The sequence below is a fragment of the Ovis canadensis genome, chromosome 7 (genome assembly GCF_042477335.2).
Source record: "Ovis canadensis isolate MfBH-ARS-UI-01 breed Bighorn chromosome 7, ARS-UI_OviCan_v2, whole genome shotgun sequence".
Taxonomy (NCBI): domain Eukaryota; kingdom Metazoa; phylum Chordata; class Mammalia; order Artiodactyla; family Bovidae; genus Ovis; species Ovis canadensis.
Window position 1 is genome coordinate 38,048,961 of NC_091251.1, and position 12,479 is coordinate 38,061,439.

Sequence of the window (12,479 nt, forward strand, 5' to 3'; positions counted from 1 at the left end):
ACTGGAATGGCCCTTGGGGTCACAAAGAGTCAGACATGACTGAGCAACTTTCACTTTCATTTTTCATAATTAATTTAGCAGTGATATTTTATCTTTTGTAATTCAACTAAAATAATATTAACAACATTTGCAGCAATTAGGTGAGAAAGTAAACATAACCTTTTTCTTCTTTAGTATAACCTCGAATGACTGCAATCAACTTTTTTTTCAATGAAGTGCTCAAAAGTGATTACAGTTCACAGTAAGGAAGCATTCAATAAATTCCTGTTTACCCTATCAGAAAAAATTAAAAATCCCTTCTACATCTAGGGTTTTCTAATTCTGTTCTTATTTTCATCCCTAGTATAATAACTGTGTGGATTTAAACAACAAACATATAATCAACAACAACTTCAATTACAGAAAACAGGGAGAGTAAACAAAGACTAAAGGAAATGAGTGCCAAGAGCAGTAATGCAACTTCATAGAGTTTGGGAAACACGTATCTTCTTATCTCAATTACAGGCTATATCGCTTTGAATTTCATGAACAGAATACATTTCTTCCTGATGCTTGTGATTTACTCCTTATGCATGCAACATGTATTCTTCCACACTATCGTTGATTAGCTTATCTGCTCTTATACATAATAACTGTTTCTTGGTAAAAGCATTTTGTCATTTTATCAAAGCTAGTATTAATATCTCTTTTTTACTGGATCTATTCATTAAAATTATTATTACTCTTCAATAATGGGTTAAATATTGTTTGAGTTTTTCAAATTTATGTATAATAAATATCTTTTTACCACACAGCTTAAAAGATATTAATAAAATGTCACTTTTTGTAGTATTTTTTAGATTCCACATATGAGTGGTATCAAACAGTACTGGTCTTTCTCTGGTATTTCACTAACAGTAATACTTTATAGGTCCATCCATGTTTCTGTGGATGGCAGAATTTAAGTCATTTAATGTAAGTCAACTATACTTCAATTAACAAATGCAAATGTCATTTTTTGGAAACCATTATTTAACTCAGGTCTGCTGTATTGAATAGATCATCATTCTTGATTCACAGTATATTCTCCTAATTTTTCCATGTCCATTTTGAGTTTGTTTGCTTGTTTATATAATAATAAAACTATACCTATGAAACATTGCCCAGCCCAAGACCTAAACAGATGATAATAATGGACAATTGCTTATGTGTTCATCCTCACGCAGAATCTTGGCTTTCCACAATTGAGGTTACATTTTGGGACATAGTTTTATGACTTATACAAGTTCCTGCAAAATATACTGTTATTTTTGTAGTGCTCTTCATCTTATAAAATTTATGCTGAGAGGATCTATTTGAGGCTTTTAATTTCTTTATTACTATATTTTACTAACACACATTCATGTCATTTTATATAGCTGTACTTTGTTAAGATTCTATCACTATGTTTATAGGCATTGCTGTAAATTTTCCTTGTATACAGATAGAAGAGTTTACATTGAGCATACAAATGGGAGTGAAATTGCTGCACCATAGAATATATGTATATTGAGCATTAAAAGAGAAGTCCAATTGCTTTTTACAGTGATTATGTAAGTACACACTTCCATTAGTAGCGCATAAAAAACATACTTGATGCACAGACTGTTTATTTAGAAAATCTATTTTTACATCTTTTCTTCAGATAAATTTAGAAGACACTGAACAGAATGGAAGAAGTAAACCAGTCTGTGGTATCTGAATTTATTTTGCTTGGGCTGTGTGACTCATGGGACCTCCAGGCCTTCCTCCTAGTGGTATTTTCTTCACTTTACTTGATCACCATTTTAGGCAATGTCTTCATTGTGCTCCTCGTTATTGCTGACCTTCACCTCCCCTCGCCTATGTACTTCCTATTAGCTAATCTGTCATTCTCTGACTTATGCTTTTCCTCAGTAACCACCCCTAAATTGATCACAGACTTTCTGAAAGAAAATAAGACCATCTCCTTTAGAGGTTGCATGTGTCAGATGTTTTTTGGACATTTTTTTGGAGGGGGTGAGATGGTGATCCTAGTGATGATGGCCTATGACCGTTATGTGGCCATCTGCAAGCCACTCCATTACTCCAGCATCATGAATACAAAAATGTGCATTCAACTAGTGATGACATCATGGATCATTGGCTTTGTGCATTCAATAAGCCAACTAGCTATAATTACACAACTGCCCTTCTGTGGGCCCAGAAAGTTGGATAGCTTTTTCTGTGATATTCCATTGGTGATCAAGTTAGTCTGCATGGACACTTATATTCTAGAAGTGTTGACAAATGCTAACAGTGGGGTACTTGCAACCGTTTGCTTCATTCTGTTGCTGATCTCTTACTCTTATATTCTACTTACTGTCTGTCACCAATCAAAGGGTGGCGCATCCAAAGCTCTCTCCACCTGCACTGCCCACATCACAGTGGTCATGTTATTCTTTGGGCCTTGCATCTTCATCTACCTATGTCCACTCAGCATCGCTTGGGTGGACAAGTTCCTTGCTGTATTTTATGCGATCATCATACCACTACTAAATCCAATCATTTATACTTTAAGAAACAAAGAGATTAGAAATGCCATTAAGCGGCTATGATGACTTAGATTTCTGTTGGTATTTCATCATTTCAAATTGTCAGAATGTCTACTGTGAGCACACTAAATTAGCCACACCTGGTGGCTCCGACGGTAAAGCATCTGCCTGCAATGAGGGAGACCCGGGTTCTATTCCTGGGTCGGGAAGATTCCCTGGAGAAGGAATTGGCAATCCACTCCAGCACTCTTGCCTGGAAAATCCCATGGACGGAGGAGCCTGATAGGCTACACTCTGTGGGATCACAAAGAGTGGGACACGATTGAGCGACTTCACTTTCACTTTCACCCTGTTACTGAAGACTGGGAAGAGTTTCCCAATTCACATATGGAAATCATGTGTATCTGTTGATGAAAATTTTGTGTCAATTCTTTAGGAGCCTAGAATTGTTAAAATGAGTTCCTGTTTGGAAAATTTGGCCAGTCTTTAAAAGCATGATTTTGATTGTTCTCAAGAATGACTTGAAATTAGTAAGAATGTTACTATTTTATATTACTATTCTTACTATTACTTCAACACTGACCACTATATCAGTGTGGATAATAATTTTCTATTATCCTATGCATTTCTTTTAGCAGAACATTTCATATAGACCTTCTCTAACGTTTTCTTTAATGTTACTGCATTATATTGCTCTCTTTACTTTTACAAAACATTCTAATTATCTTCTATAGACGTATCTATAAAAGTAATCATTAAGCATTCCTAATCATATTCAGAAAGTTGAATCATAATCATAATCCGGATAGAGCTTTGTCCCCTCAACATCATGTTTTATTTGCGAAACACCGTAATTGTCTTTAAATGATGTCTATGAAATACAAAGATGGCTATATTAACAGCCTTTAGAGAGTTTGCTTTTTTCCTTCCAATTTATAAATACGCTAGTCAGTTCATCATATAGATAGGTAAAAAAATTTAGTTTTGTAATAAACTATCCATTTAATTCACTGCAGTGTTCAAATAGCCTGTAAAAACAATATTATACACAAAGTTTGCAAATTACTCATTACTACATATAACAAAGCAAAACTTTTCTTCAGAAATCTTCCTCGAAAAATTATACAAGTTTACATCCATTTATCTGAATCCATGGATCTAGATATATCTCAAATTTATATTACTTTTTAAAGATGACATGTATGCTAATCACTCAGTCGTGTCCAACTCTGTGACCCCATGGACTGCAGCCTATCAGGCTCCTCTCTCCATGGAATTCTTTAGGAAAGAATATTGGAGTGGGTTGCCATTCCCTTCTTCAGGGCATCTTCCTGACCCAGGGATTGAAGGCAGGTCCCTTGCATTCCAGACAGATTCTTTACCATCTGAGCCTCCACGGAAGCAAAAGATGACATGGTTCTGTGTATTTTGTAACATTCCCAATAGAAAATCTCAGGAATAAACCCTTAAATAAAAGAATTGCTATTTTCATATGTGTATGTATTCTGACATTTTTTGTTCTTTTAATCTCTCTTTACTCAGTTTGGATAATATATATTGACTTGTCTTTGAATCCACTGAGCCTTTCTTCTGTCTGTTTTTAAATCAAGCCCCCTTAAATTCATAATTGCACATATTTAATTTTATTTCAAAACATCCCTTGATTCTTTCTTAGATTGTTTCTATGAAAATTTTTTCAGTTTTTCAACTTCTTCACGTTGCTTTAGATTATATGAGTTATTGCTAAGTCACTTCAGTCATGTCCAACTGTGTGTGACCCCATAGACAGCAGCCCACCAGGCTCCCCCGTCCCTGGGATCCTTCAGGCAAGAACACTGGAGTGGGTTGCCATTTCCTTCTCCAATGCATGAAAGTAAAAAATGAAACTGAAGTCGTTTAGTCATGTCCGACTTAGCGACCCCATGGACTGCAGCCTACCAGGCTCCTCCATCCATGGGATTTTCCAGACAAGAGTACTGCAGTGGGGTGCCATTGCCTTCTCTGTATACGAGTTATACTCTTTGCTAATGTCAACAACTGAGCCATCCATAGTCTACTTCTATTATTTTCCACTTAATTAACAGTTACATATCCCTGCTACTTATATATCATATTTTTTTCTATTTTAAATACTGTGTATAAATGAATATTTAGCTCTGGCATGATATGTGTGTATTAGTCACCCAATCATGTCTGACCCTTTGTGATCCCATGGACTGAAGCCCACCAGGTTCCTCTGTCCACAAAATTCTCCACAAAAGGACGCTGGAGTGGGTTGCCATTTCCTTCTTCACAGGATCTTCTTTATCCAGGGATCGAACCCAGGTTTCCTGCACTGCAGGTGGAATCTTTTCCATCTGAGTCACTATTCCTCCACAAATTATCTACTCTCTCTTCTATGAGGAATAAAAGATTATGGTGTGATCACTTCAATTCAGTCAAGTAATAAAGCCTATTTGAATCTGGATTGTAAATTTTATAAGACTTAGTATACCTCAGGTTTTTCCTGTTCCTTGTATATATCCCTTCCAAGTTTGGATGATGATTCTATTAGATCTTTTCCTCCTCAGTCTGAAAGAATTCAGGTGATTCAGTTTTGCCCTTCAGAACCTTTATGCTTAAAACTTTAGACTTTAGTCTTCTTCCTTCTCTTGCTACTTTCAAAAAGTATGGAAAATTACCCAAAGAGAAATTGGCTTTACATTGTTCTTTTTAATCAATGTACCTAACAAGAATCCAAATACAAATAAAAGCAATTGTATTTAAAAATACAAATAAAAGCAATGAAATAATTGTGAACGGGAAAAATATAAAATATACAACTGATTGATAATCTTAAATGAATCTTGGATTACAATACTCAAACATAGGGTCCTTTCACAGCTTTGCAGAAAATTTGGTTCAGTCTTCTAGTTATCAAAGTAAATTAGTTTTGTTATTTACACAGGTTATACACAATAACACATAACTGAGACCCATGTTTTGACATAAAAGAGTTATATAAGATGAGTTATTAAAGAAAAATAGTGATTTGGACAGAATGGCTGTTAGCTAATGATAATACCAGCCAGGCTATGGTCAGACCAACATGTTTCAATGTTGGAGGAATATTCGTTGATGGATTAAGTCATAATTTCAGAAAATTGTGAAATAACAACATATTCATAAATTTCGCTGTCCGAAGCCAATTGTAGATGACTTGAGTCTGAAACTGAGACAAGCTAGGGTGAGATTAGTAGCCAGAGGCCAAGCTCATGAAATATATTATGAGGCTCTCCCAAATGCTTTTCTTCTGCCATCTGTTAATCTCCCTTTATTATGCTACCTTATCCATCTTCTGTCCACTCCACTTCTATTACCCTGTTTTGTTTCTGCGCGTTTTAAATTCTCATTTAAATCCACATTTTTTTGTCTTTCAGAAAAAATATGATTTTTTCACATCCTAGCTTTAAATCAGAGCAAAGTTAGATATTTCACAACTCTCTCAAACTTTTGACAATATTAGTTATAAGTTAATTCAATTAATTGAATTAAATTGATACATTGAATCCAAGCAGGGTGATGTGTAAGGCCATATACTCGGCAGATTCGAAGTGTATAACTGGCACTTTTTCAAAAATTTCCACCAAGCAATTCCTGGGATTAATCTGACTATCAAACAACTTGTTACCTAAAGAGTTCAGTGTAACCTCATAATAAATGGTCTGAATATTCTAAAATGGTGACTTTAGGAAAAAAAATCCCCAAATTTTGTATATTAATTTAAGCACTTTTATTACATGAAGTTGCTTGAAATAACTTGGGCTTCCATGAGTTACTTAGGAGACCTTCCTCCAAATCAGAAGCTGACTACTCAGTCTCCTCATTGTCGTCTTCATTTCCTTGTTTCTCAGTGTGTAAATGGCAGGATTCAGGATGGGTGTAACCAAAAAGTCTAAAATGGCAAGAAACTTATCCACTGGCACTGTGGGAAATGGCCACATGTAAACAAAGATGCAGGGTCCAAAGAGCAAAACCACCACAGTGATGTGTGCTGACAGAGTAGAGAGGGCCTTGCGCAAACCACATGAAGAGCGTTTCCATACGGTGACCAGAATGAAAACATAGGAGATGATCAACAAGAAGAAAGTGCCCATGGATATGAATGCACTGATGGCAATAACCATGAATTCCATTCTGTAGGAATCTATGCAGGCAAGTTTGATAAACCAAGGAAGGTCACAGTAAAAACTGTTGATTTCATTAGGACCACAGAAAGGCAAATGGATCACAAAAGCTAACTGGACCACTGAGTGAATGAGGCCAATAGCCCAAGCACCACACAGAAGCAAAAGGCACACCCGTGGGTTCATGATGGTCAGGTAGTTCAGGGGCTTACATATGGCCACATAGCGGTCTAAGGCCATGGCAGTGAGCAGCACCATCTCAGATCCACCCAGGGTGTGAAGGACAAATATCTGGGTGACACATGCCTGGAAGGATATGGTTTTGTGCCCAGAGTGCAGGTCAGAGATCATCTTAGGCACTGTTAAGGTAGAAAAACACAAATCAATAAATGAGAGGTTGGCTAAAAGGAAGTACATGAGGGAATGTAGATGAGGGTCAAAGGTCACTGTAAACACAACAAGGAGATTCCCTAGAACAATTGTTACATAAAACACTGTAGAGAAAGCAAGGAGGAAATTCTGCACTGGCCTAGAGGTAGAAAGTCCCAGGAAAACAAATTCAGACACCGAAGAGTCATTTGCTTCATACATTGACTTGGTCTGGAGATACCTAAAGACTAGAAACAAAACATAACCAAAGCATTTATCAAACATTTTTATTTAAAGAAACAGATTTAAGCTTTTATCAAATATGGTTTTAAATCAGAAATCTTCCCTAACAGCCATTAATATATTCTGAAAATATAATGCATTAATTTACTTCTTCAACTAATGCAGCTAATGAGTGTAACTGATATTACTAATGAGTATCCACTATATTGCAAGTTCAGTGTCAAGTTCTGAGGTGAAACAGTAATTCTGACTTTGAGAGAAAATGGACTAGATCTCGATGGGTAGTTGGCAAAGTAATGCCTTTGCTTTTGAATATGCTATCTAGGTTGGTCATAACTTTTCTTCCAAGGAGTAAGCATCTTTTAATTTCATGGCTGCAATCACCATCTGCAGTGATTTTGGAGCCCAAAAAATAAAGTCTGACACTGTTTCCACTGTTTCCCCATCTATTTCCCATGAAGTGATGGGACCAGATGCCATGATCTTTGTTAACATATACATATTACTATATATAAAATAGATAAACAGCAAAGAACTAGTCTATAGCAAAGGCAACTATATTTAATGTCTTGTAATAATTTTTAAAGCAAAAGAATCTGAAAAAGAATATATATAAATACGTATACATAGATATGTGCTTCCCTTGTGGCTCAGCTGGTAAAGAATCCACTTGCAATGTGGGAGACATGGTTTGGGAGGATCCTCTGGAGAAGGGAAAGGCTACCCACTCCAGTATTCTTGCCTGGAGAATTCCATGGACTATATAGTCCATGGGATCACAAAGAATCAGACACAACTGAGCAACTTTCACTTGCTTACTTATATATAGATATCTACAAACATATATGAGTGAATCACTTTGCTGTATACCTAAAACTAACTAAACAGTATAAATTAACTATACCTCAATAAAAGAAGAAAATTTGCCTAGTGTATTGAAACTAGATAAGTTAAAACAAACTACAAGGGGCACTGATGATAAAAATTACAGAAAGAAAAATAACATAATTATCCGCAGAAGAGAATATTCATAGTAAATGAATGTGAATTAAATATTCATAGTTCTTCCATCTGGAGAAAAGCATTATTACCCATATACAGAACAAAGTTCAATCTATGAACATATGCATAACAGACATTTTAATAAATGAGAAATCTACAAGATCGGTATATAGGAAACTTATTTTCCTACAAAGTCCAGGGAAAAATAGAAAAATGTTTATCTTTAGTTCTTATCAGTAAATTGTGCACCTCCAGGCTTATATGCATATATCAGTTTGAGTCACAAGAAATTGTTCTTTCAGTTAGTTCACATTTGGTCAAATATCAATTTTATAGAATTCAATCTAATATATAAGCTATTTATTCATACATAATCTTCTAAACAACTTTAAACAAACCAAATTAGTGATGCTTGTTCCACATTTGAATTAAATACCAGGAGTGCCCCACTTGCACTGCCCCCACTAAACTTTCCTCCAGGCCCCACACCACTAACAACCACGCTTTCTCTTATCACTCGTCTCTTGGCACTCCACACCATGCCTGGGCTCTCCTGTGGGCACAACTCTGCACTGCCTCAGAGAGAAAGCAGCATAAGCCGGTTGAAGCCCCTTGAAACTGTTATAGTCAAGAACAGACATGCAGGCAGCCAGGCCAGTCAGGAAGGACATTGTGAGGGTAATGGATGTGAAGTGGGTTTTGTAGACGAAAGGAAATACTGCAGGGGTGCTGCCAGGAGGCCCCGATACAGGGGCAGGGAATGGAGGATTTTATAGCCAGGAACAGAAAAAAATAGAATTGGACTGAGCAAGAGAGAATGAATGGGACAATCATCAGAATTAACTGCAGTGGGTGTGACATTTCAAAGGAGCAGATATCTATCTGAAGGCTTTGATCATGCAATATGTAGATTTTAAAATATATGTTGTCTGGTATACAAAACAATGTACATTCACTTTGTTTCCAAATGTAAAAAATAAATTAAAATGTCTCAAAGACCAAAAGAAAGTTCAGTTTAAAAAAAATACTGATAAATTTTGTATTAGTATTAGGAAAACTAGGTGATTATTTTTTCCTGGTTTTCTTTTTTCTAAACTTTCTAAACATTAAAAATCCATTAATAATACACTCTTCATTTGTTATAGTTCAGTAAGAAAGGCAAAATGTTGGCAATGGCAACCCACTCCAGTACTCTTGCCTGGAAAATCCCATGGATGGAGGAGCCTGGTAGGCTGCAGTCCATGGAGTCGCTAAGAGACACGACTGAGCAACTTCACTTTACTTTTCGCTTTCATGAATTGGAGAAGGAAATAGCAACCCACTCCAGCATTCTTGCCTGGAGAATCTCAGGGACAGGGGAGCCTGGTGGGCTGCCGTCTATGGGGTTGCACAGAGTCGGACACGACTGAAGTGACTTAGCAGCAGTAAGAAAGGCAACATATTGGCATTAATCAAAGAAAGATTATATTTGATGCAAAGGTTAATATAGTAACTCTCAAGGAGATTAAACTTGAAAAAGTGGAGACACGTGCACAGGCACTGATGGTCGGAACAATAACAACAACATGTACAAGTGACCAATGAGCATATTGATAGATGCCTAGCCTTATCTGCAGCAGTGAGTAGGAGACTCACAGTTTTCTGTTTTACCAACTGACAGGGAAATAACAAAAAGAGACAGATGAAAATGAAAAAGAATTTCCAATATTATGAAGCTATAAAAATTAAATAAATAGTTCTATATATATATATATATATATATATATATATATATATATATACAGATCTGGAAAGATTTTCAATTTAGGGAACACAAGAAAGTACATAAAAATAACACTATTCCTTCCATTTTGGAAAAAGTATTGAGGTTCTTAAAGCATTAAAATTAGAACTATCTTTTCATGTAACAATTTCACTTCTTATATATGCAAAGGAAATGGAATCAGTATCTTGAGAGATATTGACAGTTCTATGTTCATTGCAGCATTACTCACATTAACCAAATTATGGAAACAAACTAAATTTCTGGTGATGAATGACCAGTTAAAGCAAATGTGATACACACAACACAACAAAATACACACATACCAAAATATAATTCATTCTAAAAAAAAAGAAAATCCGGCCATTTGCAACAAGGTGATTAAAAGCGGAGAAAACTGTAATAAGCCAGTCATAGAAAGCAAAACACTGCCTCGTATCACATATGAGACATCTAAAAGAGTCAAATTAATGGAAGCAAAGAGTGAAATTGTGGTTTTGGGGGTCTGAGGGGAGGGTGCATGGGGAGATGGTCAAAAGAGACAAAATTTCACATATCAAGGTGCATAAGTTCTGGAGACCTAATGCACAAGCAAGCTGTGCTTTATACTTGAAATTTGCTGAGAGGTAAATCTGCAGCGTTTTCACACACAAAACAATGGTAATTGTGCCAAGCGGTGGATACATTCATTAGCTTGATTGTGGTAATTATTTGATAATTATTGGTAATTGTTTGTCATATATAATATAGACATATAACAAAAAAGTATTTGATATACATAATGTATAATAGACCTATATCAAAGCATCAAATTGTACACCTTAAGTATACACAATATTTGTGACAATTATACCACAATTTTTCTGAAAAAAATAAAAACTTGTTATAAGCCACTTGCATTAAGTTTTGTTACTGCATAAAAACATTGTAAACTATCCGAAAAAGCCTATATTAATCATCATTTGTTGGGGTTTGTGTACTCCTAGAAAAAGCTTTCCACCCATAGCAATTCAGGAACTAATCTAGTTAAATTTGATGTTACATGAAAATTGAGGTCCTGTTCTTATGAGTAATAATATTATCATCACCTATGTACAAAGTCATAAGTATTAAATATGTCTGTGTATGTATATTCATAGCTGGTATTGATTCCTGCAAAAATTGTTACATGATGACCCGTACTATGTCTTAAATTGATATAATGTTGATGTCAGTTTATTATATTTATTTAAGTACCTGGAAACAACCATCCAAATATTGAATTAAAGTGAGAACCTCTAATGGCAAAAAATTATTTTTATGAAAATATGTTTGTGCTCAAAAAAGTGTTCTAGGACTGTACATTAAATATTACCAATAGTGAATCCTGAAAAATAGGACTGCATATGGCTTTTATTTCCTAAGGCCTACATTTCTGTATTATTTGAATGCTCTAAAACAACCTGATATTGGCTTATGACGTAAAAATAAAATTTATTGATAAAACACAGAATAAAAGGCTCAGATGAACATACAACCCTTCAAATTCAGACTGTAGCGATGGCAGTACCATTTGGTCAAACATTTAAAAATTAGTTTTACAAGTGTGTAAACGACCACTTACTCATAAAAAAACCACAATAGCTCCTTAACAGAAAATGTTCTCTATAAGAAATTAATGACCAAGTTAAAACCTTCCATTTGTGACAGTCTACTGTTAGTTTCTTTTTTTTTTTAAATATGTTTCAATGCTATTCTCTCAAATCATCCCACCTTCACCTTTTCCCACAGAGTCCAACAGTCTGATCTTTACATGTGTGTCTCTTTTGCTGTCTCGCATATAGGGTCATCGTTACCATCTTTCTAAATTTCATATATATGCGTTAATATACTGTATTGGTATTTTTCTTTCTGACTTACTTCGCTCTGTATAATAGGCTCCAGTTTCATCCACCTCATTAGAACTGATTCAAACGCATTCTTTTTAATAGCCGAGTAAAGAAGCTGCTAGGTTCTTTAAAGCATATCTATTGTTTAGCTGATTGATACTAATAAGGAAGAAGATGAAAGGAAAAGGAAAGGAAAAAGAGGAGACAGAAAAGACAAGGACAACCAGAGGAAAGAAATAGGAGAGAACAGAAGCAAGCAAGAAGGAATACCATGACAGCTGAAAGGGAAGCAGCAGCTGGAACAGCGTTCTAGGGAATGGTTCCCAAGTCTTTTTTGCCTGCTCACTGCTTACAGACCCTCAGTAACTGCTGTCTTCACATCTCAGCAAGGCACATAATGGGACTGTCTACAATTCATTTTCCCAGCCCCTTATCTCACCTCTCTGCCTCACAAACCTGAACTACAAGGACACTTGTTATTTCATTAATATCAAGTTTACCCATATTTTTGTTCTGCACTATAGCTTTCCTTTTTCAT

General features: G+C 35.5%; 2 protein-coding genes across 2 annotated transcripts; one reads left to right on the top strand and one right to left on the bottom strand.

Annotated features, from left to right (window-relative positions):
- The first annotated feature begins 1,688 nt into the window (after window positions 1-1,688).
- On the top strand, window positions 1,689-2,594 carry LOC138444127 (olfactory receptor 4K3-like). Its single transcript, XM_069597457.1, has one exon. The coding sequence runs from the start codon at window positions 1,689-1,691 to the stop codon at window positions 2,592-2,594; it is 906 nt and encodes a 301-aa protein (XP_069453558.1).
- A 3,755-nt stretch (window positions 2,595-6,349) lies between these two features.
- On the bottom strand, window positions 6,350-7,288 carry LOC138444126 (olfactory receptor 4F6-like). Its single transcript, XM_069597456.1, has one exon. The coding sequence runs from the start codon at window positions 7,286-7,288 to the stop codon at window positions 6,350-6,352; it is 939 nt and encodes a 312-aa protein (XP_069453557.1).
- Window positions 7,289-12,479: the final 5,191 nt, after the last annotated feature.

Excerpts from the sequence above, each read along its gene's own strand:
- LOC138444126 (XM_069597456.1), bottom strand. The coding sequence starts at position 7,288 with ATGTATGAAGCAAATGACTCTTCGGTGTCTGAATTTGTTTTCCTGGGA.
- LOC138444127 (XM_069597457.1), top strand. The coding sequence starts at position 1,689 with ATGGAAGAAGTAAACCAGTCTGTGGTATCTGAATTTATTTTGCTTGGG.